The sequence below is a fragment of the Tenrec ecaudatus genome, chromosome 18 (assembly GCF_050624435.1).
Source record: "Tenrec ecaudatus isolate mTenEca1 chromosome 18, mTenEca1.hap1, whole genome shotgun sequence".
NCBI classification, from domain to species: Eukaryota; Metazoa; Chordata; class Mammalia; order Afrosoricida; family Tenrecidae; genus Tenrec; species Tenrec ecaudatus.
In genome coordinates, this window is record NC_134547.1 from 721,378 (window position 1) to 747,496 (window position 26,119).

Sequence of the window (26,119 nt, forward strand, 5' to 3'; positions counted from 1 at the left end):
TATGCCTCACATGCTTCTACAAAGCACCTACTGTGTCCCAGGCAGAAGCCCTCGTGGTATACTAGGTTACTTGTTGGGCTGCTAACGACAAGGTCAGCAGTTCAAAACGACCAGCCACTCCTATGGAGAAAGAGGAGTCTTGGAAACCAAATGGGGCAGTTCTACCCTGTCCTATAGGGTCTTTGAGTCGGGACTGACTGGATGGCAGTGGGCTTGGTTTAGTTTGGGTACCAGTCACCCCAGTAAAAGAGATGAGCCACAGATAGGAGCACTCAACACACCCCAGTCCTTCAAATCTTCACTCACCCAGGATCTGCGGCAATACATCCCTGGAAAGTAAGCACTCCACTTCGAGGTCATAACGGAAGCGCAGATCCTTAGACGGCCATCCACTCACACAGGGATGCTTAAGAGTCACCAGCTCTGTCCCCAGTGGAATTTGGGTAATTGTTATTCAAATAAACTGAACCTTTGGGCAAGGGGCTTCACCCCTTTGAGCTGGGACACAAAGGGTGGGCACGAATCCTGTTTTTCATGCCTTGTCCACTCCGCTCACCCCACCACTCAGGTGTGCCTTACCCAAGAGCCTTGTGCTTGCTGTCCCACCTGAAAAGCCTCTGACATCTTCACCTGGTCCACCTTCCTCACCCAGCTCTCACAAGTCACCTCCTCAAAATGGTCTTCCAGTGCCCTCACACCTTCTACGCTCCCAGTGGTTCCTCTGCACTGTTCGCCACCTCAAAGGACTTGGCACGAGTTCAGTTACCACCTCTTTTGTCCACTCTACAGCAGTGCTGCCAACTGAATGATGGGCACTGTCCCACAGAATCCACTACAGGCAGGTGGTCAACAAGCCTCTGAGAAAGTGGCCAGTGTAACTGAGGGAGTGAACAAGTTCTTCTGATTTGGCTTTACTGAGCCGCACGCTGCAAGATGCACTCGCAGCTGCTCTGGTTTGGATGTGGGTCCCGGGAGAGCTGCTTGACTTGTGCTGTTCACCACTTGCCTAGCACCAAAGCAGGCACTGCCACCATAGCAGGCACCCGAGCAGTACACCTTGACTCAATTTGAAGGAAAACTTCACTATGAGATATATTTGGGCTTTCCTAACCATCTGTGTGAATTTTCCTGTATTTTGCCAGAAAACCCAACTGTCAATTGTTTGTGTACAATCGGTAAATTACCATGGAAGACTGATTACCACTCAAGTTGTCATTGCCTGTTACGATCAGCGCCAGGTCAGAGACTCACTTTGCTGGTCTGGAGGCTGTTAGTTGTGGCAACAACATAACTTTACCTAAACAAGGAATTGCACATACCTCCAGATTCTGTTAAGTGCATGAAAGAAAACAATACTCTTTTTTTATTCAGGTCTCCCCTGTCTTAGTACCTTACAACTTGCTTCAAGCAGCTGAGCTCATTCCTTAGTATACTGTTTTTAGGTACCACTGATAGGGACTGAACAGGGACCCCTGCCTTACATGCCAAAGGACCCTGTGAGACAAGTGTGGTAAACATCTTAGACTTAAAACCAGGCCCTAGTGAAAATCCTGCCACAGGCTGGTACTCAGAGAAAATTCTGAAACATGCTGCCCCAGAGCTGCACCTGAGATAAATTTGAAAGAAAACATACATGAGACCCAAGGACAGGCTGAGTAACTAAGCAGAAAGTTGTTTGGTCATCTGCAGAGAGGCAACCCTCTACCCTTTGACAATTCTCTTTAAAAACCAGAAGCCTGGTGAAGAAAGCTGATGGTGCCCGGCTATCAAAAGATATAGCGTCTGGGGTCTTAAAGGTAAACAAGCGGCCATCTAACTCAGAAGTAACAAAGCCCACATGGAAGAAGCACATCAGCCTGTACGATCACGAGGTATGGAAATGATCGGGTTATCAGGCATCATCAGAACAAAAAATCTTAGGGGAAGTGCAAAGTAGAGACCCAAAGCTCAATTGTAGGCCACTGGAAATCCCCTTAACAGAAGGGTCTTGGGGAGGAGATGAGCCAGTCAGGGTGCTATGTAGCAACGATGAATAAGACTCCTCTAGTTCCTAAATGCTTCTTTCCCCCTCACTATCACGATACCAATTCTACCTTGCAAGTCTGGCTAGAACAGAGGATGTACACTGGTACAGATAGGTACTGGAAATGGGGAATCCAGAGCGGATGATCCCTTCAGGACCAGTGATGTGAGTGGTGATACTGGGAGGGTAGAGGGCGGGTGGGTTGGAAAGGGGGAACCGATTACAAGGATCTACATGTGACCTCCCTGGGGGACAGACAACACAAAGTGGGTGAAGGGAGATGTCGGACAGGGCAAAATATGACAACATCATTTATAAATTATCAAGGGTTCATGAGAGAGGAGGGAGAGGGGAGGGAGGGGAAACACGAGGACCTGATGCCAGGGACTTAAGTGGAGAGCAAATGTTTTGAGAACAATAGGGGCAATGAATGTACAAATGTGCTTTATGCAATTGATGTATGCATGGATTGTGATAAGAGTTGTATGAGCCCCTAATAAAACGATTTAAAAAAACAGAAGCCTTCCCCTAGACAACATCCCTTCTCACGCTGCTACAAAGAGATCCGCTCTGCTTCCTGCTTCGCTTCCAGAACAAAGTTTATCTTATGCTTAAGTTGTCGTCCTCATCTGGAGATGAAGTGGCCTTATGCTGCAATAAAGCTGGCCTACCTCTTTGCTGCTGCTGTGTATGAGTAGCTATCTGGACCCTAACCAACCACACAGGTCTGGAGGTTCCCCCTGGGAACGACAATGCAGTGCCGACTTTCACACCACTAGGATTAGATACAAGGTGCTCCGGCAGCACAGTGGTTAGACAAGGCCAGCCGTTTCAACTCAGTGGTTCTGCAGGTGAGGGATGTGCACCCTGCTCCTCTAGTGACTAGTGTAAAAAACCCGAGGGGCAGTTCTACTCGGTACAACATGTGTCAGAATCGACTTGATGGCACATAACCTTATTAAGCACTATTAAAAAGATACTGCTAATAAAACCTTTCTCCCTCTGTGTAATGGATAAGGAAAAGCTATTTTTTTTTATAATCTATCAAGTTGAACTCATTAAGTGTTCCAGAAAACAAAAAAGGTTGTTAAAAGCCACTAATATTACATCTCAGTGCTTTCCTGAATTTTGCTTTGGTAAGAATGTTACTTATATTCTGCAGCAAGTGTTTTTAATGTCACCTTCTTAACACAATTGCTGAAGACAAATGGGTACATAAGCTAATGTGAAGATAGCTGATGGTGCCCTGTTATTAAAAGATAGTGTCTGGGGTCTTAAAGGCTTGAAGATAAACAAGCAGACATCTAGCAGGGGAAGCAACAAAGTTCACATGGAAGAAGCACACCAGCCTGTGTGACACCAGCCTGTGTCATCAGGAGGAGTCGACGGGATCAGGCATCAGGTATGTACTAGAAGACCCGAAACTCATCTGTAGACAATTGGACATCCCTTACAGAGGGGTCACAAGGAAGGGACAGATAAGTGCAGTATACACTGGTACAGATAAGAGCTCTCATCACACAGAATCCAGGACAGATAAACCCCTCAGGAACAGTAATGGGAGTAGTGATACCATGGGCGTGGTGGGAAGGTGTGGGGTAAGGACAAACGGGGAACCAGTTGCAATGATCCATGTCTAACATCCTCCACCCCAGGTGGACAGACAACAGAAACGTGGCTGTAGACAGTAGACCCTGTAAGATGTGAAAATAATAATTTATAATTTATCAAGGGTTCACCAGGGTCGGGGGGAGAGGAAAAAGGAGGAGCTCAGGAACTAAGAGCTCAATTTGAAAGAAAAAGAAAATGTTTTGAAAATGATGGCAACATATGTATCAATGTGCTTGATACAATTGATGTGTGGGTTGTTACAAGAGCTATAAGAGTCCCCAAGAAAATAATTTATATTAAAAAGTTTTTAATGTTCCAATTAGTGTTCAGCTACTGAGCCATGGAAGCTTATAAAAGGAATTTGGAAAAACAGAAAAAAATCACTGCTAGAGCAGTACTGAGATGCAATTGGTTACTTTGCTTTTAAGAATTCATTTTACATTTCTTCTGGGACAGATTTCGGCTTTTCTAAAACCTCCTCCATTTCACTGTAAATCCTCTTAGCAAATAACTACTGAACACCTAAGCTGTGACAGTGCTGGGTGGGAACTGAGCACAGCATAAAGGACACAGCCATGGCTACTCGGAAACAGTGATGGGTTAAAAACCCAAACCAAGCCCACTGCCCGTGAGTCCATCCTGATTCAGAGAGACTGATGTTCTCCAGGATTTCTGAGGCTGTTCATCTTTATGGGAGCAGACAGCTCATCTTTCTCTCATGAGTGTTGAACTGTCCGCTGTCAGCAAGTGTGGTGGCAATGCTGAAGCTGCTCTGCCACCCAGTTTACCCCTTTAAAAGTTAATACAAAATTCTAAAGGTACAGGGAACATCTAACAAAAGTTACCCTCCCAACCAGCTCCCCTCTTTTTAAAAAAAGTCATTTTATTGAGGGCCCTTCCAGCTCTATATCCATTGTGTCAAGCACATTTGTACTTATGTTGCCATCATCATTTCCCAAACATTTTCCTTCTACTTGAGCCCTTGGTATTAGCTCATTTTTTCCCTCCCTACCTCATGAACCCTTGATAGTTTATAAATTATTTTCTTGTCTTACACCAACTGCTGCTTCCCTTCACCCACTTTTCTGTTCGTCCCCCTGGGGGGATGTATGTGTTATACATTGATCATTGTGATTGGTTCCTCTTTTCTCCTCCCACCTTCCTGATATCGCTGTCATTATTGGTCCTGAAGGGTTTATCTGTCCTGGATTCCCTGTGTTGTGAGCTCTTATCTGTACCAGTGTACATGTTTGGGTCTAGCTGTATTTGTAAGGTAGAATTGGGGTCATGATAGTGAGGGGGGAGGAAGCATTAAAGAACTAGAAGAAAGTTGTATGTTTCATCAGTGTTATATTGCACCCTGACTGGCTGGTTTCTTCCTTTTGACCCTTCTGTGAGGGGATGTCCAATTGTCTACAGATGGGTTTTGGGTCTCCACTCTGCCCTCCCCTTCATTCGCATTGATATGATTCTTTGTTCTGGGTCTTTGATACCTGATCCTTGATCCCACTGACACCTCGTGATCACACAGGGTGGTGCGCTTCCATTTTGACTTGTTGCTTCTCAGCTAGATGGTCAATTTTTTATCTTTAAGGCTTTGAGACCCCAGATACTGTATCTTTTGATAGCTAGGCACCCAGCTTCCCTCTTGAGAGGCAATCACAACCTACTAGTCTTCCAGAGAATGACCAATGAAAAACATATTTATATGGTTAAATATGAATATATATTTTAAATGGTATCCTGAGAATTGTTTCGTAGCAACACATAAAGATTTGCCCCATTCTTTTTAACAGCCATGCAAAGTAGTACAATTAAAACAACTGTCTGTGACACTGAATATCTATATAAGTGTTTTATCTTTTATTGATTTTGAACTAATTAGTTGTTTTGTAATTGGTCTACCTAGAAAATGGAACTCCTGGATTCTTTTTCTCAAATCCATTTGTGGTTAATTTACTCCTGTAAAATTTCTCTTCCTTTACTTAAGATTTTTAGGAGAACACTCCCCTCCCCCAAATTTCTGTCAAAATGTTAGGTTGTTTGTTTTCATTCTTACACAGTTAACAGCAAAGGCAATTATCCTTGGGTACCAATATGGAACCAGAGAGCAGTATGTAACAGCAGTCATTCCAGATAAGGGGACCAAGACTACATGGGTTCTACAGAGCAAATATTCCAAAGGTGGGAGAATGCAAGGTGCTCATGAAAAAAGGATTGCATAATTACAATCCTTTGCACCACGAGATTACTTTGCTCTAGGCTTATTTCAAAGATAACATGTTTGACAGTCATGGAAGATTCCTGGCTCTGAACCGAGTATCTATGACTTGTGTCCTCAAGAGCTTTTCGTGGCACTCCTGCCACACTGCTCTTACCAATCTACCTTTAATTGGTCTCAAAGACTGGATTTGTTTGCAAAGTCTCCTGTGCTATTGATCCTTATACCATCTCTTGACATTTCTTCAGGCACTTAATTTAACTCAATCACCATATTCTGAGCTCTAAGTAACGGGGTCATTGTATGTAGCAAGTGAGCATGTACAAGTAAAAGGAAGTAAGGATATCTACTCTGACCCACATTAGTTAACATTTTCCTAGACATTCAAGTCTGAAAATGGAACAAGTTGGAAACGACAGAATCTGTTTTAATGTATGTACATACTTGAGATCAAAAGTTTCATGAAGGGGTTGCATTCCTGTAGGATTTGTCTGGTGTAAAACTGGGGGGAGGCGCTCCAGGTTTATGATTCAATGGGATTCTCCCTAGTTTCATTTTTATTCTGCCCAATAAAGTGAGTGCTAAGGCTGGTGGTTTGCCTGAATGGATTACTTTTAGAAAGTCTGCTCCCATGTGAGTTCTCTGATATGAACCCAATGAGGACTCCTACTGAAGAGCTCCCCACATTGCGAAATTCACGGAATTCCTTTCCGGTGGATTCAGCGACACCCAAAGCCTTTCTTACACTGATCACAACTGCATGACGTTGCGCATGAGAAGTATACACGATATCTTTCCCACAGCAATCACGCTCGTATACTCTCAGTTCTCAGATGCAATTACCTGGTGTAAGAACGCCCCCAAATTGTAATATAATTGTTGTGATAATTTGCTCCACTGTGAATTCTCTTATAGATTGCATCAAGGATTAAACTTTTCCCTACTATGATCATTCTCAGGTCTCTGCCCTGTGTGAGTTCTCAGATAGAGAAAAACTCATAAAAAAGGACTTTGTTCATTCAGGGGTTTTGTAGGTTGTCTCTAAGCCTTCCTCGGTAAATGGGCAGAGCTGAGCTGAAAGCACACTTTCTTGCATAAGCATACTTAGCTTATTCTGTCTCACTCCTGGATGAATAATCTTTTGTATAAAACAAATAAGGTCTACTGACTGCCCATTTTCCACATGGGTTCATTTTATATCGTCTCACTAGACTGGTATTCAGAAAATGACAGCTCTGTACTCCTTGCAGTAAAATAATTGTTATAAATTATTTTTATTTTACTAATATTTACATGTGTCACACACACATTAGTAGGGCTTATCTCTTAGTTGAACAATGAGTTGCAAAAGTTAAATGATCCGCAGGGTTTCCTATGATTGTGACCTTCATAAAAGTGCTTTCCTTTCATTGCTTTCTTAATGATTAACTCTGGGTTATAACCCAAGCGAGACACACACATGGTAATGCTAGCTCGAATGGGTGCTAAGGAGTGGCTTAAGTTCCAACACATTCCATAGTCTACACAGCACATTTCCTTTAGGATGAGGGCCATTTTCCTCTAGCATTTACTCAGTGTTTTCTCTACTTCAAGAAAGGTGCCTACACTGCTAGTCCTTTGCTAATGTGACAAGTTGGAGGGGTTTATACCAATGTTAACTTTGCCTTTAGGTTCAGTTACCTGCATTCAAGGGAGCTACAGCCATAACAGTGTTGGAGAAAGCTACTGGGGACTGCTAAAGCACTAACTCTAAATGCTGACTTAACATTCCACATGTTTATGTTTCTAGACTTCCTTCTCAGCTCCAGAGATACATCCACTGCCTTTGCAAACCTGTGTGTAGCTATTTCTCATAATTGTTCACTCATGCTTGGTTAATGGAACATACACGACACTTCAATAAGCTGTTGAACTAGGTATAAGCATTAAAACAATTCTTAAAAAAACAAAAAAAATCCAGGAACCCAAGTGGAAGGCGAATTTTGGGAATGACGAGGGCAACGAATGTATAAGGGTGCTTTGGTCAATTGATGTATGTATGGATTGTGACAAGAGTTGTATGAGCCCCAATGAAAAGATTTATTAAAAAAAATTCTTTAAGGTATTCTTGTGACTTTAAATTAAAAAAAAATCAAGACAAAAATTTTACTTCTCCAACACTCTACACCTGTGGTTCTCAGCCTTCCTCATGCCGCACCCTTTAATACAGTTCATGTTGTGGTGACCCCCCTAACATAAAATTATTTTCATTGCTACTTCATACCTGTCATTTTGCTACTGTTATGAATCGGGTGACCCCTGTGAAAGGGTCGTTCGACCCCCACAGGTTGAGAACTGCTGCTCTGCACTTCTATCCTTCAGATATGCCTGTTCCTTTACTAGAACTCCTCATTTCATTGGCTAGCAACAACTTAGGAGTGAACTTTCTCATTCATTATGTTGTTAAAGAGATATTAGCATATATGTGTAATAAAAACAAGTTATTGAAAATACAAGAATTTCCTTGAACCCGGCATTCATTTATGTCGTGGAAGACTTGATGGCTTCCTCTCTTTGGGCCACAACGAGTCTACCTTCATGACCTCCCCTTCTTCTCCCACTGTTGTTCTTCCCGGGGAACTACCGCCCTGGTCTGCTTCTGTTAGTGCCCCACCAGGGTCTTTTCTTCAAGCATCCAGAGTGAGAGGTGAAAAGCCAAGTCACAGTCCGACTCCAAACCTGGCCCCGACTTGCACCAATAATTAAGCTCCCTTAAGAGTTCAAGAATCTCGTGTGATCTGCGGCACCCATGTTTCCAAATGAGAATCCAGTATCATCAACTATACACACTATTCCAAACGGGACTCCAATGCTGTCTGCTCTGGCTCCCGTGCCAAATAGAATTCCAATGTTGGCTGCTACGCCTACACTTCTCCACCTCAGTTACCTTATTTCAGTTTCTTGGGTGACTTTCCATTTCTCAAATGTTCCAAGCTCATATCCAACCTCTTGGTCACCCCAAACCATGTCTCCATCTGGAAGCTTGTTCTACAACTTGTCCATGTCTATAGAGACTTCTTTTCTTCAGGAATACGTTTAAATGTTATTTTCTCAGTGTACCCTATCTCCTTAAAGTAATTTTCTACTGCTCCCTCTCTGTACACTATACGTTTCTCAACACTTATTGCAACTTCGAGTAACATCTGTGTAGCTTGTTTGTAAAGGGCCATTATCTACCAGCTGCCATTTCTACGTAGGCAGGAATAGGCTGCATTTTTATCACCAAACATCCCGTGCTTAGTACACTGAATGAGATGGCAAATATATGTGAGATGAAAGCAAAGGATGAAGTAGAGGGAGGACAGTATCTAGAGGACTCTGTGAAAACAGAGATAAGTCCAGTATCAATCACCTCAAGCCCAGCCTGCGTAGAGCTTCCCTGTACACTCCGTGGAAGTGTCTCTCCACGGACACCTCAAAGCTCTGGGGCTAGCTTTCTCTTGAGAATTGCATCCTTAACTCAGTGCTCCCCAGACAGCTAGAATCAAGGAACAACAACATTCAGGGGGTATACAAACACAAGTTTGTTTGAATGGGGCATAAGTTCTAGGGAGAGGGAGATACCAACAAGCTGGGAACACTCACAGCCAAAGACAGCAAGGGCCTTCAGGAAACTAGATCACAGAAACAAAGGTATCTTTTGGACAGAAACATGTGCTCTCGTTGGGAAGACTATTGAAGCTGAGGCATAGTTTAGTGAACTGTGCCAAGTCAGCAGAAAGGTTCTCAGCTACGGTTATGAAAAGGATGACTTGGCCTAAAATCTCAGGATGCTTCTAGCACTCTCACCAAGATCTATTTCTCTGCAATCCACAGAGCTCGGTCTTTTACCGCCCTCAGACAGACATCTTCTCTAAAAATCTCCTGACCACCTAGCTAATAGCACTCCTATAGGTCTCTACACAGCACCTTGATTCAATTTATACACTACTTTATTAAATGTGACATGATATTAAAAAAAAAGAATGACTTGGAGCAGAGGAAAGAAAAATAAAAAATGCTGATGTTGAATCGATAAGCTGACACCTGAAGAAAGGAGATTCAAGATGAGGGATTAAAAGTCACAGTGACTCCAATTCCTCTCTGTGATGGCCAAGAGAAAATCTTTGACAAAGTTGAGGGCACTAGGTGTAGATTCCACAGCATACTCTGATACAAGTATCGACAGTGATCACACATAAATGAAATAAACCTGCAGCTTAATTCGAAAATACTGACACCAAGAAAACTTGAAACAAGTCAGTGAACTCACAGGAACTCTCTACAACAGGGTGTTTACAGTGTCACTGTGGTAGCTGCTCACGAGAGAAGACCTAACCTTAGGATTGCCTGGGAAAGCTCGGGAGAAACAAGGAAGATTACTGATTTTGATTAAGGAGGGATAGGTGACCATTCCATCATTTGGGTAAAAATCTACTTGAACCCAAGCAGAATCCAGCATAATACACATCAAAACCCAGGAACCTTCCTAAGACCCAATACCCACTCATCACTGTCAAGAGTCATGCTTACAAACATGATGTACTGAACTAAATGACATACTTGCAAAAATCTACTTTAAAAAAAAGTACACGTCTTCCTTTTTATGGGGTTTCAAAAGGGTATGGAAAAACGTTATGAAAATACATTTTCTTCTCGTGAGTTTTGAAGCCCCCATTGAATTATTGGTGAAAAATGACAATGTGCTGGGAAAATTCTTGACCAACATCAATGAGAGTTTAAGAATGATGCTGGGACGGCCCAATAGAGCATAAGCAGTAAGCAGCAGAAAATGATCCCTCCCAAAGTTTGACTAACTGCAAGGTAATCTATAAATCTAATCAAATACAACCCATTTTTAATAGGTTAAATTTAATCTCAATTTTAATAGGATTTACTCAGTAAATTCTGACAAGCTAATGATAGATGTTCTCCTGGTAAACTAAATGACTGAGGATCTCTATGACTAAAAAAATGAAAATAAGAAATAAAGAGAGGCACCATCACCTACCTAAGCTCATTCTAAAGCAACAATGCAGCATGGTATTTATTAACTAAAGCAATGCAGTATTTACTAAGGGACGAAGGGAGTAAAAGAGAAAAGTTAGAAGGGATCAGAAGATGAAGATGATGGGAATTTAGTCCACAGCAGACATGGTTTCCAATAAAGAGAGGAAGAATCCAGTCAGAAAATGGTGTGACTAATATTTGTATGCCAAACCTTATACAAGAGCAAGATCCAGAAAAACGAAATAAAAGACAAATTAAGAACACAAGAAAGTATTTATAGGAAGGGTGTCCAAACAGTTTATAGAAAATGTGTATTATGGGGAGGGGGGGCATCATTTATTTATTTACTTTACATCAAGCACCTTGCTATAAAACATCTGAATTGGTTCTACTTTGAGGCACTATGAAGGTTAAGGCACCAGTCTGAAAAGAACCCCTTCTCAGAGCAGCACAAATCCTGCTAATCTTGAAGTAAGAGCAAGCATCAAACTTACGGTGAAGCTTAGGTCGAAGAATGGTAAGATCACTGATGCTTTATCAAGTTTATGGAGACAATTCCCAATGGAATCAGTGATTTACAAATGGATAATTTGTTTTCAGAAGGGACATGATGTTGAAGATGAAACCCGCAACAGTAGCCCATCCACATCAATTGAGCGGAAACATTGTGTTCATGCCTCAATTGAAGAGGAATGATGATAAACAGCAAAAATAATAGCCAACATCAGACATCTCGATTGATTCCGCTTGCACAGTTCTGACTGAAAGGTTAAAGCTGAACAAACTTTTCACTCAATGCGTCCCCAAACTGTCGCACTCAGATCAGCTGCATACAAAGCAGAGCTTACAATGACAAATTTTAAAAAGTGGCACCGAGATCCTGAAGCATTTCTTGGAAGCACTTTAACAGGAGAGGAAGCATGTCTTTACCAGTAAAGATGAGGGAGACAAAGCACAAAGCAATGGTTTCCTAGGGGAAGAAATGGCTCATTTAAAACGAAGGCGCACCAGTCAACAAAGGTCATACCAACACGTTTTTGAGATGTTCAGGCATTTTGTTGGTTGACATTCTGAAGGGATTAAGACTATTTGCTTATTATGATAGTAATATTTGAGTGTTTTTGAGCATTAGCCAAAGCATTACAAAAAAAAAAAGCCTGGAGACCTTCACCAGAGTCTTTCTCCAATAAGACCATGTTCCTATTCTTCTCATCAAATGAGTAATTTGTGTTTCTATGGGAAATCATTAGGCATATACCTTACAGTGCTGACTTGGCTCCTTCTGATTTCTTTCGTTTCTTTACCTTAAAAACATCTTTAAAAGGCACTCACTTTTCTTCAGTTAATAATGTAAACTAGATTGCACTGATGTGGTTATAACTCCAGGGCCCTCGGTTCTCTAGGGATGGGCTACATGGCTGATATCATTGGTTACTAAAGTATCTTGAACTTGATGAAGCATATGTTACAAAATAAAGTTTACATATATTTTTAATTCCTTTTTCCCATGAATTCTCTCAAATCCTCTCACAGAATCTACCTACATATGATATGAATACTAGAATCCACAACAGGGAAAAAAAAACAGCCTAAATGACAAAACTTTGGTATAGTAAGAAATCAGCTGTAAAAAGGTAAATTTGGTCTGGGGCATAATACCTACAATATTAGTAATCAGACTATACAGAGTTCTTATAAAGATAATGACAATAAAGCAATAGGAGGAAAGCATATGAGCTCACTACAGAAAAAATATAAACTGCTCTGTTTATAAGATATTCAACTTCATCAGGAGTGAAAGAAATACAAAATGCGCCAGTGAAACATGAATTACTTTTTGCCTATAGTATGTGTAAACCTTAAAAAGACCACTATGAACTACTGGTGATGAAAATAACTTCCCATTCACTTGGGCACATTTACTCACACACACACACACACACACACACACACACACACACACGGGTTTTAAAAGTTTGTGAAAAATAGAATTGAAAGATTAGGATATTCGGGTGCGACGTAGCACTGATGAAGAATACAGCTTTCCTCTAGTTCCTAAATGCTTCCCCCCCCCTCCCCCCAACTATCATGATCTGAATTCTACCTTGCAACTCTGGATAGAGCAGAGAATGTACACTGGTGCATATAGGAGCTGGAAGCACAGGGAATCCAGGGTGGATGATACCTTCAGGACCAGGGGTGTGAGGGGCGATATTGGGAGAGTAGAGGGTGAGTGAATTGGAAAAGGGGAACCGATTACAAGGATCTACATGCGACCTCCTCCCTGTGGGATGGACAACAGAAAAGGGGGTGAAGGGAGACGTCGGATAAGGCAAGATATGACAAAATAATAATTTATAAATTATCAAGGGCTCATGAGGGAGGGGAGAGTGGGAAGGGAGGGGAAAAAAGAGGACCTGATACAAAGGACTTAAGTGGAGAGCAAATGCTTCGAAAATGATTAGGGCAAAGAATGTACAGATGTGCTTTATACAATTGATGTATGTATATGTGTGGATTGTGATAAGAGTTGTATGAGCCCCTAATAAAATGTTAAAAAAAAAGATTAGGATATTTTCCCACAATTCTACAGACTTTTTGAAGCCTCCTTCTATTTTACGATCACACTAGGCAACTGCTTCTACCAGATTCTTAAGCCGCACATCAATTAATCTTTTGATTCCATTTCTAGAAATCTACTTACAGAAATACTCGAGTCATGAATGCAACAGAATGTATGCAGGGAAGTCCATGCACCAAGATACAAGAAACTGACAACCATTGAGATGCTTATCAAGAGGGAGATACATAATCCGAAAACGCACACCTATGTACTTACACACCTACTCCTCACAAAGTTTGTGGTGGGTGACTGAGGAAAGCACAGACCCTAGGTAACGACGCCTCTCACTGTTAGCTCCATCTGCCACATGCCACCTCTACAAGGTGTAACTCACATTCCATTAAGGGACCGCTAAGGCAGGAAGACAACACGGTGTTGATTTTGTTGTTCATTTTGCACATGTGCAGTTACTCACTTGGGACCTCACCTGAGGTCTCTCTGCCTACCTTGTTTCCCCAAACACTAGAACCTGCTACCTGTAGGAACTCCCATTTGCCTGGTTCTCACCTGGAAAGGTGTCTTGAGGAATTTCTCTCTCCTTCATCCATAGTTCTTCCGCCTCCTCTAACTGAGACACCACATCTGGTTTGGAAAGCTGATGTTCTGTTCAAGGAAAAAGCGACAGGGCTTGGGGGCGGGGCGGCTTATGTTTAGGAGAAAGCGCTCTCACTGTGGCACACACTTTGTCCCCATGTTCTCCCTGCTATGCTCTTGTCTAGGGTAATGAAACCACCTCATTCCTGATGCTTGCTTTGCTCAGACTATGAATTAGGGACATCTGTGGCACTCACTTGTGGCCAATGGTACAGCCAGGGAGGTCAGGGTGGGATCTCTGAGGAGAAAGCTTGTGTTTCTTGATAAACGTGCCAGCTGTGAAAGGAGGGTTGACCAGGGCTCCTTTAACCCATTCTTTCTGCTTTCAATATAGATAGGACACTGGGAGCTGCAACTATGCAGATTCAATCGTTCCAAGGATGAAAAAACACACTAACAAGGAAGAGCTGTTAAGAGAACCACTCCAGGATACTTAATACTCAGGAGTTGCAGACTCCAGGTCGCTGCATCTCTTGTTATGACAACAAACAATGGTTGCAAACATCCTTTTAGGTGGATGGGCCCACCTTCCAGCTTTCAGAGGCTCTCAGGGATGGCCTAGGTGAAACTTCAGAAGGGGACCATCTTTCTCCTTCAGAACCCAGGACCCAAATGTATCCACCCTGATTCCCGCAGCAGGACTCCAAGCACAGACACCCACCTCCGAGGCACCACTTTGCACTTCAAAGCAGGATCTTTATTGACATGAGAGACCAGCCTTACCCACTGAGACCAGGTTCCGGTAGTTCTCCAGCATCATTTCCCTGTACAGGGTCTTCTGCAAGGGATCCAGCAGTTCCCACTCTTCCGGGGTGAAACTCAGGGCCACGTCTTCAAAGGTCACTGGTTCCTAAGACCCACAAGTTCCTGTTCAGCCAGGGCCAGTCCTTGCCCATGCGGGCAAGGAAGGAGAGGCTGACCAAGGCACAGGCTGCAGAGGATGGCAGCAAGGTGACCTGAGCATTCAGGGTTCTGAAAAATCCAAGTCCCACGTAGGGTCCCATTTGTACAGGCATATCTCATCCTATTGATTTTGAGGTTGGTGGCAACCCTGAGCAAGTCTATACACACCATTTTTCCAACAGCGTAGTTTCAATTCCTGTGTGTGTGTGTGTGTGTGTGTCACATTTTGGAAATTCTCACAACACTTCAAAGTTTTCCATGCGATAGCACATGACAACGTAACTTTTACATGGATTGGAAAGCCAAAAAAAGTGTGATCTGCCTTGTTATAATATTGTTTTATTGAGTCAGTCTGGACACACCCTGAATTATCGCTGCGGTATGTATACCTGTAGAACATGAAAACTGAGCAAGCCCAAGGGCCTTGAGCAGACCCTGGTTCTGGTCCCAAGGGCAACACTCCAAGCAGAACGGGATGCCTTCCTCTGTTACAAACCCCTTTCTAACTAATCCTTCAACTTAGGGTTTGGGAGTGCCGAAACCTCCCACTGAGGAACTCCTTGAAGAATCACTCACACACACACTTCAATCTTCAGTCCCGAGCTATGACCTCTCCCTTACTTCATCCTTCTGTCAGGATTACACCCTCATCTCATTTCTCTTTGGAACTGCACTGGGTTCACCTTTCATCGTACTTGGTGCCAATGGAGCTGCTGAAATCTAAACACTAACCTGCTCAGGCCTCTCACCTTAAAAGGAAAATCGGAGAGCACAAATCTGATCCTCATGGGAGCTGTGGCTGCTCGCTGCTGCTAGCCAGAAGGCCAGGGACGAAAGGTTTACAGCCTTGGAAACCCTATGGGTACATTCTAATCTGTCCTGAGTCACAGGTGACAAGAGGGGTAGTTAGCGCTTGCTTTTAACCTAACCCTCAAAACCTTCCACAACTTGGGTTTCTGCTCTAGCCAACCATGTGGAAGGCTGAACGTGTGTGGCATCACCCAGATGCCTCTCGGGCCGAGACGCTTCCCACTCCCCAGTGTATTTGGGGGCCTAGGCGACTCACCTCCCCGCAGAGGCAGCCTGGAGCTCAAGGGAACCTCCACTTACCCCAGACCAGGCCTTTGGGAGACCGGTGGGCTTTCCATCCACAAGGTTCCTCGACATCACTCTGGTGGGACGGGCACAGTCCTGAAAGGGCCACTAATAGAAAAGGCGGGGGGGGGGGGATGGCCGTGTGAGCTAGGTGGCAGTCCTTTGTCCAGAGGAGCCCCTCAGCACCAAGAGTGCAAATACAGCGCCAACTTCGGGGAACACACTCAGAACCAGGCCCAGAGAAGGGGGGAGTCCCCATTGTCCCCCAAGCGTGGAGGGAGCCCGTTCTCCTCCTCACGGGGAGGGCTCGGATCCCTCCAGCCCCCCCCAAACTCGAAGGACGCGGTCTTCCTCGCTCGCGCGCCCCCGACCATGCCACCCCAGCCGTGGGAAGGCGTCACGCGGGGCCGGAGCCCGGCGCGGGACACGAGGGACCGAGGCCCGCCGCGACCCTGCTGCGGGCGCTCAGCGACTCGCCGGGCACGGCCCCCGACGGGTGCGGACTCCACACCACACTCACCAGCGCCCGTGTCCTACAATGGCTTCGGGCGACCAGCGGCCGAATGCGTCAGAGGGCCCGCCCGGACTACAACTCCCAGACGCCCCCGCGGCGCGCCACGCCCGGCCGCGCCCAAGCGGCGGCCATCTTGGCCGGCCCCCTCAGGGCGCCGCGAGGACGGGGTTGGTCGGGAAGCGGGCCGTCGACGGAATTTCTTGGCAGCTCAGCGGGACTGGAAGGTCGCGGGGCCACGGGCTGACAGCACCTGTGTAAGCCTGCGGCCCAGACTGGGACAGGGTCGTGCCGAGCAGTACGGGATAAAGACGGAGGAGGGGGCCAGCGTAGCATGCGTTTGGGGTGCGTCTGATCAGTGCACTCTCCATCAAGGGACGGGGCCCTGACGGCGAGGTAGTTCGGCCGGGAACCAGAAAGGTGCATGGTTGGAACCTAGCAGCACCGACTACCCTCTCAGGAAGAAAGATGCCCCCATTGGCTTTAGTAATCTCGGGAACTACTGGGGGCTGGGGAGCGGGAGCTCCCTGAAATGCGTGTATAGCAGATGCGGCTAGTTTACCCTAACCCTATGAAAAATGTGGAGGAGCAGTGACTGAGGGTTTTAAGGGTGCAATTGGTGGCGTTACCAAAACCCATACCATCTAGAAATAACGATTCTATTTTTAAGTTTCCAAAGCTGTGAATTTTTCTCCTGGAGAGTGGCATAGAGGTGGGGGTGGGGGGTAGGGGTTTGAACAGCCAACCTTGTGATTAGGAATCCAAAGCTTACCTGACAGTGCCATCAGTTTACCAAATTTGTGGCATGTAAGAAGGTGGGACTAAACCCACCATTTCTGCAGCTTCCCGTCGTCCCCCTCCCCTGCACCCCTTCTCCCAAATCCAAAGTGCTTAGGAAGGGACCAAAGTTCACCTAGGTTGGGGGTGGGGTGGGGGGATGTCAAGTAAATATACTTCGAAGTGTTAAAGAAGCATTGGGAAGAACCTTGTGAGGAAAGGTGTTAGAGAGAGACCGGCTAGGCCAGAATGTGCAAGTAGGGAATGAATGTCTGTCCATCTTCCATAGAGGAAGAGGAAGCAAGGTAAGAGTGGGTAAGGAGGAGAATGGGGCCGTGGGGCCCTACCCACTTTCTTGGGAAAGAGAAGAGACTTGGAGTTGTGAAAATGTCCATGGGGCTGGCCTAAAGTTCCAAATTCTAGGGAGGGACAGGAAGTACGGAATTGTACAGAGGAAGTACAAAGGAAGGGGTGAAATCCCTCCTAATCCCAAGGACATATAGGAAAGAATTATCTATATGCCAGCCATTTCTTAATAGAAATCTAAAAAAAAAAAAAAAGAAATCTCAGCTTCCATGCCAGGAGACCTGAACTTGTCTCCCCACCAATGCACTAGTGCAGCTACCACCTGCCCCTCAGTGGAGACATTTATGTTACTATGGCATCAAAGGAGTCTCGGCAGAGCTTGAAGACCAAGAGTAGGAAGACAAGCCTGGTGATACGTGATTGAAAATCAGCCAATGAAAACTATGAATTGAAACAGTCTGATCCAGGTAATGCCTGTGATCACCATGGTAGCGGGCACGACTTGATAGCCCATCACTCATTGCCATTGAGTCAATTTTGACTCATGGTAACCCTATAAACGGTTTCAGAGACTATGCATCTTTATAGGAGCATGCAGTCTTTGTCCTTCTGAAGAATGGTTCATGGTTTTCTACTGCAAAGTCACCAGTCCTAGGGAGATGGGATAGGTCTAAGAGATAAGGTGAGGGTGGGGAAGAACCTGTGACTAGTGCCCTTTTATGCCTAAGGATACTCTTGGGAGCCATGGAATGTTAAGTCTAGGAAGAGGAAATAGAAGTCCATGACTGCTCAGACCGTGGTGTGCCATCTTCTTTCTCAGGAATCCAGGACACAGTATTATCTAATTTTCCTCAGAGCCTAGAGTCTAGCATGTTCTTTCTCACAGCCCAGGATCTGGTGTTCTCATCTTCTTTGGCAGACGTTGACCAGGAACCTAAAGTTGGCAGTTAAAATCTAGCCAATGGGGTTAAAAAAGAAAGACTTGAGAATCTGTATAAGGATGATAGCCAAGAAAACCCTGTGAAGCAGTTCTGCTCTGTAAAACAAACGGTCAAATTGAATGTGATGGCAACATATACTTGAATAGAGCTATTTCCCAAAATTTATGCTCTTGAGTCTATTACTAATGCTATTCTTCGACTCTTTCCTATTCACTCTATAGTCGTTAATAAGTTGACTATCAACATAATTCAGACTTGATGTAGAGCATAGAAAAAAATCTGAGTTCTCAGCAGAGGCCACTAAAGGCATTTAGGTAACTATCTGTTTCAAAGAGGGATGTGAAAAGTGACACAAAATGCAAGACAAAATAGTAAGATTTGGAAGAATCAAGTTCATACCTATGCACTGAAGATCGTCATGACACTTTGCACACTGAGCTGAGCATTTGCAGGTGGGTGGGTTCTGGTGCCCTCTGTCACTTGGTAGGGAATGTGAGTAGGGAACAAGCCACACACCCCAGCAGGGCTCAGAGCAGCACTTCCCAGGGCATCCCCTTTCTTAAACTGAACACAAACCAGCTAAGTGTTTTCTCTGCCTTGGGAAGTGGATTCTTACTGTTGAAAATAACTTCTCTCCTGCACCTTGATCTTTCTCGTTTTATCTTCCACTCAACAACCATGACTACATAGCACCTGCTAATCAATGTACTAGAACTTGAGATTCACACCAAAACAAAGGAAGGAAAGCTGTTGGCAAGCTTATTTTTTAAGTTTCTGGATGTTTTTGTCATCACAACTATGATATGAAACATCTAAGTGAAGATGGGAGACAGAGCTAAATGTGATAACAATTGGAAAAGAAAACATAAAATGCAATTAATACAGATAAAATGGATATGCTTAAAATATCCAACTGGAATTTTTAAAAAATGAGATTGAAGAAAATCGGGCAGAATGAAAATACACAAATTACCGTACACATGAACACAGCTTTCTCTCTAACCATAAGAGGTATATTAAGCTTAGATATAAATATAAGGCATAGCAACTTTCTTGGAAGTGTAGGGATCCTAACATGAAGACAAATTTCTGGCAAGAACTGAAAATAAACTTTAATAAATGAAGACTCTGTTCCAGAATGGGAAGGTCATTGTGTAACTGGCCAGTTCTTCAAACGTTCATCATTAGGCTCAATACATGAACAACTGGAATAACAATAGGATCTTTTCCAGGACTTTGTCCTCAAAATGTGAAGGAAAGAACTGACTGCTTGCCCCCCCCACACACACACACACATTTTACTAGCAGTACTAATGCTTTATTACCTGAGATTTACATTGAAAAAAATCAAGACAGAATCATAAATAGGATGCCATATGAGAGCTAGGTTTGGGCCCCACAGAACTTGTACCAACCTGAAAAAGTTTAAGTGAGATTGCACAGAAAAACCAGGTATGCACCAAATCCACAGATTTTAAAAAGATGGCCACCGGCTGCAGCACATCTCCCTTTGGGGCAATGACGTACATAAGAACAAGCACTTAAAGGGCAGGGACCCGTCTCAAGTCAAAGGGGTTAGCCCATCCTTGTTCCAGCATTTCTTTCTGTAGTCTGCTCTCGTCATCCCTCATCATCCCTCTCATAGTTAACAGTCTGCAATGACTGAGCTATGAGCAATGCCATTTCATGGGTGCCTGCAGTGACCACTCTGCAAAACATGAGATCAAGAGGCCCACCGGATGTATCAATCATGATCCTGCCAGCTTCTCGGATGAGAACTGTGACAGCAGCCAGGTCCCAGCAGTGCAAGCCAAACTGGTAGTAGGCACCTGTAGGACCTGCAGCCAGGTGGCCGAGGGACAAAGTAGAGCTCCCGATCACATGGATCCCATGAGCTTTGGCATGGAATAACCTCTCCATGTTACTCAGGAACAACTTCAGAGTGGCAGGGTCATGTTTGGGACCAATTTCTGTTAAAACTAAGGGCTTTGAGAGATCTGTCTCTGGAGGCCCAGAGCCATTGGCCTTTACAGAAAGCCCCCTGACCATGCTGGCCTGTGTAGAGCCGCTCCTGAGTGCAGTGGTAGATCGCTCGATTCCAGCTGTGCACAAAATTGCAGGTCCCATTGCTCGGGCCAGTGATCCAGGTAGGGTGGGCAGTAAGCACACACTTTGAGCCAGAAGCAGCATATTCTTCTGCAATGAACCTGTGCGAGGGAAACTGCAGCTCAGAAAGAATTAGTTTCCACCAGGCGATCCATTTCTGTCACAAGGTCTACAGCTGGTGTCTTTGTAGAGACATCTTTTTCTTAGGGCTTTCTTTTAAAAAAAATCATTTTATTGGGGTTTCTTTTTTTATCACTTTATTGGGAGTTCATAGGACTCTTATCACAATACATATATACATCAATTGTATAAAGCATATTTGAACATCCAATGCCCTCATTATTGTCAAAACATTTGCTGTCCACACAAGCCCTTGACAGCAGCTCATTTTTCCCCTTCCCTCCCTGCTCACCCCTCCCTCATGAACCCTTGATAATTTACAAATTATTATTTTGTCATATCTTACACTGTCCGACGTCTCCCTTCACCCACTTTTCTGTTGTCCGTCCCTCAGAGAAGAGGTTATATGTAGTTCCTTGCAATCAGTTCCCCCTTTCCAACCCACCTTACCTCCACCTTCCCGGTATCGCCACTCTCACCACTGGTCCTAAAGGGATCATCCATCCTGGATTCCGTGTTTCCAGTTCCTATCTGTACCACTGTACATCCTCTGGTCTAGCCAGATTTGTAAGGTAGAATTGGGATCATGATAGTGGGTGGAGAGGAAGCATGTAGGAACTAGAGGAAAGTTGAATGTTTCATTGTTTGTTTAACTGCATCCTGACTGGCTCATCTCCTCCCCTCGATTCTTCAGTAAGGGATGTCCAGTTGTCTACAAATGGGCTTTGGGTCCCCACTCCATACCCCCTCATCACATTGATATGATTTTTTGTTCTTTGATGCCTGATAGCACATTCCTTCAAAACCTCATGATCACACAGACTGGTGTGATGCTTCTTCCATGACGGCTTTGTTGCTTTTTTTTTTTTTTAGATAATTTTATTGGGGGCTCGTACAGTTCTTCTCACAATCCATACATACATCCATTGTGTCAAGCACAATTGTACATTTGTTGCCATCATCATTCTCAAAACATGTTTTCTACTTTAGCCCTTAATATCAGCTCATTTTCCCCTCTCCCTCCCCACTCCCTGCTCCCCATGAACGATTCATAATTCATAAATTATTTTGTCATATCTTGCCCTGTCTGACATCTCCCTTCATCCACTTTTCTGTTGTCCGTCCCCCAGGGAGGAGGTTATATGTAGATCCTTGTAATCGGTCCCACCTTTCTTCCCCACCTTACCTACACCCTCCCAGTATCGCCACTCTCACCACTGGTTCTGAATGGGTCATCTGTCCTGGATTCCCTGTGTTTCCAGTTCCTATCTGTACCAGTGTACATCCTCTGGTCTAGCCAGATTTGTAAAGTAGAATTGGGATCATGATAGTGGGAGGGAGAAAGCATTTAAGAACTAGAGTAAAGTTGTATGTTTCATTGTTGCTACCCTGCACCGACTGGCTCATCTCTTCCCTGAAACTCTTCAATGAGGGGGTGTTCAGCTGCCTACAGATGGGCTTTGGGTCTTCACTCTGCACTACCCCTCATTTACAATAAGATTTTTTGTTCTTTGATACCTGATACCTCATCCCTTCAACACCTCATGATCACACAGGCTGGTGTGCTTCTTCCATGTGGACTTTGTTGCTTTTGAGCTAGATGGCCACTTGTTTGTCTTCAAGCCTTTAAGACCCCAGACACTATCTTTTGATATTTGGGCACATCAGCTTTCTTCACATTTGCTTATGCACACATTGGTCTTCAGTGATCATATCGGGAAGGTGGGCATCCACTGATATGATTTTTGTTCTTTGATGTCGGATACCTGGCCCCTTCTACACCTTGTGGTCACACAGGCTGGTGTGATTCTTCCACGTGAGCTTTGATAATTCTGAGCTAGGTGGCTGCTTGTTTTTCTGCAAACCTTTAAGACCCCAGACACTGTATCTTTTGGTAGCCAGGCACCATCAGCTTTCTTCACCACATTTGCTTATGTACACATTTGTCTTCAGCGATCATGTTGGGAAAGTGTGCATCATGGAATGCCAATTTAATAGAACAACATGTTCTTGTATTGAGTAAGTACTTGAGTGGAGGTCCAATGTCCATCTGCTGCCTTAATACTAAACCTATAAATATATGCATGTAGCTCTATTTCCCCACCATCCTATATAAATATATTTACATATGCATATTCCTGTACTTAGACCTCTATAAATACCCTGTCTCCCAGTTATTTCCTCTATTTTCTTTTACTTGCCTCTTGTCCCACTAACATGCTTAGCCTTCATTTGGGTTTCAGTAATTTCTCTGGGTTACATTGCCCTTGCTCAATCCCTACCAGGCCTCTCACACCCTCCTTGCTACTAATTTCTGGTCACTTGTTGCTCCCCTGCCCCTGGGTTGAATAACAGCACCTCCTTACCCCTGCCGCTCCCTTGCCCATGTCCCCTCGGAACCATCGGTCCCCTTGTTTTCTCTTCCAGACTGTTCATCCAGCCTAACTTACCTAGATAGATCTGCAGCGATAATAATATGCACCAAAAAATAAGGCATAGCAAGACAAAGAGACAAATGAGAACACAACGACAACAACAAAGAAAGCCAATGACCCCTAAAATAATAAATTAATTGAAAAAGAAAAAAATTATAACATTTTAAAAAGGAAAACCTGTAAATAGATCAAGGTCTGATTTTTGACCTCTAGGCATGTCCTCCAGTCAAGTCCAATGGGTTGCCATGCTCTGACCCCAGAGTCTATCCTTTACACTCCCCAGGGAGTTCCCTGCTTTGCTCACCCCATTCCTTTGCCACACGCCTTTAGTGTTTTGCCTCCTGGTGGGCCAGGATGTGCTCCACTCTCTTCCTCCCCATTCATTTGCTCCAGTGGGCTTTGTTGCTTCTGAGCTATATGGTCCCTCGTTTTTAAGTCTTTAAGATCCTAGACGCTATATCTTTTGATAGCCAGGTTCCATCAGCTTTCTTCACATTTGCTTATGCACCCATTTGTCTTCAGCGATTGTGTTGGGAAGGTGACCATCATGGAATTCCAGTTTACTAGAACAAAGTATTCTTGCATTGAGGAAGCACTTGAGTGGAGGCCCAATGTCCATCTGCTACCTTAATACTAAACCTATAAATATCTGCACATAGATCTATTTCCCCATCCTCATATATATATTTACCTATGTACATGCTTTTATTTAGACCTCTATAAATTCCCTTTGCCTCCTAGCTCTTTCCTCTATTTCCTTTTACTTTCTTCTTGTCCCACTATCATCTTCAGCCTTCATTTGGGTTTCAATAATTATTCTTGGCTACAATACCCTTGATCACGCTGGTCAGGACTTTCTTGATGTTCTGCCCTGCCCTGAGTGCCAGCTGCAAAGCCACTTTGAAACACTCCTTCCAGGGGTCACCCTCACCCAGCGCCTTGTCTTTTTGGGAAGGCTTCCTGGCTGGCTCAGTGGGGCATGGCGACTTCCAGCCTGTGGTGGGGGTGCTGCTGGGACTAAGGCAACCAGGACGGTTTCTCCAGTCCCACTGCCCCAGAGACCACACTAGGAAACTTCCCTAGGCACAAGCCCAGCCTGTCCACGGTGTTGGCCAGCGTGAAAGGGCCTGGAACTCAAAGGCGACTGCTTTCTTTACAAGAACAATCAAGTTGTATTCAAACTCACTAAGGGAAAAATGCCCAGAAACAGTTAACAAATATTCTTTGAAAAAATATATATTCTTTGCTTTTCCTAAGAAATTCAGACATCACACTCGGCTAACAAATTTTATCATCCAGCCTAAAAAAAATGAGGATGGCTTATTCTGTGGTTCAGCAGTTGGCATAGTTTATTTGTAGTAGAGATGTTTTGTTTTCACCCAGTTATACCTCATTAGGAAGAAGAGCTGGGTCTGAGGAGGATACCCTACTCAAACCTATCCATGTAACTGGATGAGTTTGCTTGCTTTATGCGGTGTCCTTGAACCTCAGGCATATCGCTTGGCTGTTTTGGGTTTTTTGTGGCTTCTTGACTATACTTGGAGACAGAAAATGGCTACCATGCTTTTTGGTGACTGCAGTTGGTCTGTGCCCTTTGTGTGCTTCTAGGGTTGACTCAGGTGAGTGGCTCAAGCTGAGCCCACATAGCCTGGTTCATTATGATGGTTGCTTTGAGGAGTTCCCAAATCCTGGCTCTGCAAGACTCTGTAAGAGACCTAGAAGCAGGCATGTGGGTAGTAAAAAGGAGAGTTATTACTTTAGGTCTTTCAGGCCACAAATACTGGACGATTTCCCCACTCCATATCTCAGATGAGACATGGAAGAAGCAGGGGCTTCCAAGGCTGGTCCTTGACTTACCCATCATCTGGCACTGTTCATCCTTGGGCTCAGCCCTCCTCAATATATTATTTCAGTTGATCCTAACGATCTGTACAGGATCCTTGGTAGTGAAAGTTAAGTGTTTGGTGACTCAAAGCCATTCAGTGGCTCTACAGGAGAAAGCCCTGGCCCTCTGCTTCAGTTGAGATTACAGCCTGAAAAACCCCGTGAGGCAGATCTGCTCCATCGCATGGTGTCAGGATGAGTCAATTCACTTGGAGGCACCCAATAAACAACAGCAAAGCTCTGCATATGTGGCCTTGAATGATTAGCAGTTTCGAGCATCGCATGTGAGTAACCAGCCACCATTTGTTTGAAGGAGTAGTTACCAGAGTTGCCTAGTCACCTGTTGCTGCCATAACAAATGTCCTTGTCTCCTGTCAGTATCTATGAGCTTAGCATCAGTCTTCCCCTGGATCTAAGAGGTCCCCAGCAAGAAACCCTGGGCCAAAAGATGAGCTGTGACCCAGGGAATAGCGAGCGTCCTCCTCCGCTCCATGGTTAATCTCTATAACTCAAGAGATGCTGACTCAGGATACAGCCTAATATATAAACTGTACCCTGCCTCATTGGCGTAATTGTCTCTGACCCTGTCTTATTAACATATGGTTTGTTAGATGCTGCCCAGTTGGTTCTTACTCGATTACCCCAGTACAATAGAACGAAACAACAGCCAGTTCTGTGCCATCCTCACAATTGTTGTATGTGATCCCATTGTCATGGCCACCATGTCAGTCTGTCCATTTGAGGGTCTTTGATTAACCTCTTCTCATTAACACACGGAGGCCATGGGTGATCACATCAGACCACACCTGGTATGTGTGTGTGTTCCTTTCATTGCCAATGTGACCTATTTGGGGAGGACACAATCTAATCCATAACTGAATCAAACTGGAGTGAACCAGTGAATCCTGTATTAGGAGCATACATTGAGGGCTGCTGGTGAA

General features: G+C 44.3%; 1 protein-coding gene and 1 pseudogene across 1 annotated transcript in view; both read right to left on the bottom strand.

Annotated features, from left to right (window-relative positions):
- The window catches only part of ZNF274 (zinc finger protein 274), a 31,763-nt gene extending 15,078 nt beyond the window's left edge, over positions 1-16,685 (bottom strand). Inside the window, exons 1-4 of the mRNA XM_075536463.1 lie at positions 16,619-16,685; positions 16,114-16,206; positions 14,824-14,950; positions 14,014-14,109 (exon numbers count right to left, since the gene is read on the bottom strand). Coding sequence (XP_075392578.1) covers positions 14,014-14,109; positions 14,824-14,950; positions 16,114-16,170 — 280 coding nt within the window. The 5' untranslated portion in view covers positions 16,171-16,206; positions 16,619-16,685. The remainder of the gene's footprint in view (positions 1-14,013; positions 14,110-14,823; positions 14,951-16,113; positions 16,207-16,618) is intronic.
- A 3,568-nt stretch (positions 16,686-20,253) lies between these two features.
- LOC142432553 (inositol monophosphatase 2 pseudogene) lies at positions 20,254-25,155 on the bottom strand (annotated as a pseudogene).
- Between the last annotated feature and the right edge of the window lie 964 nt (positions 25,156-26,119).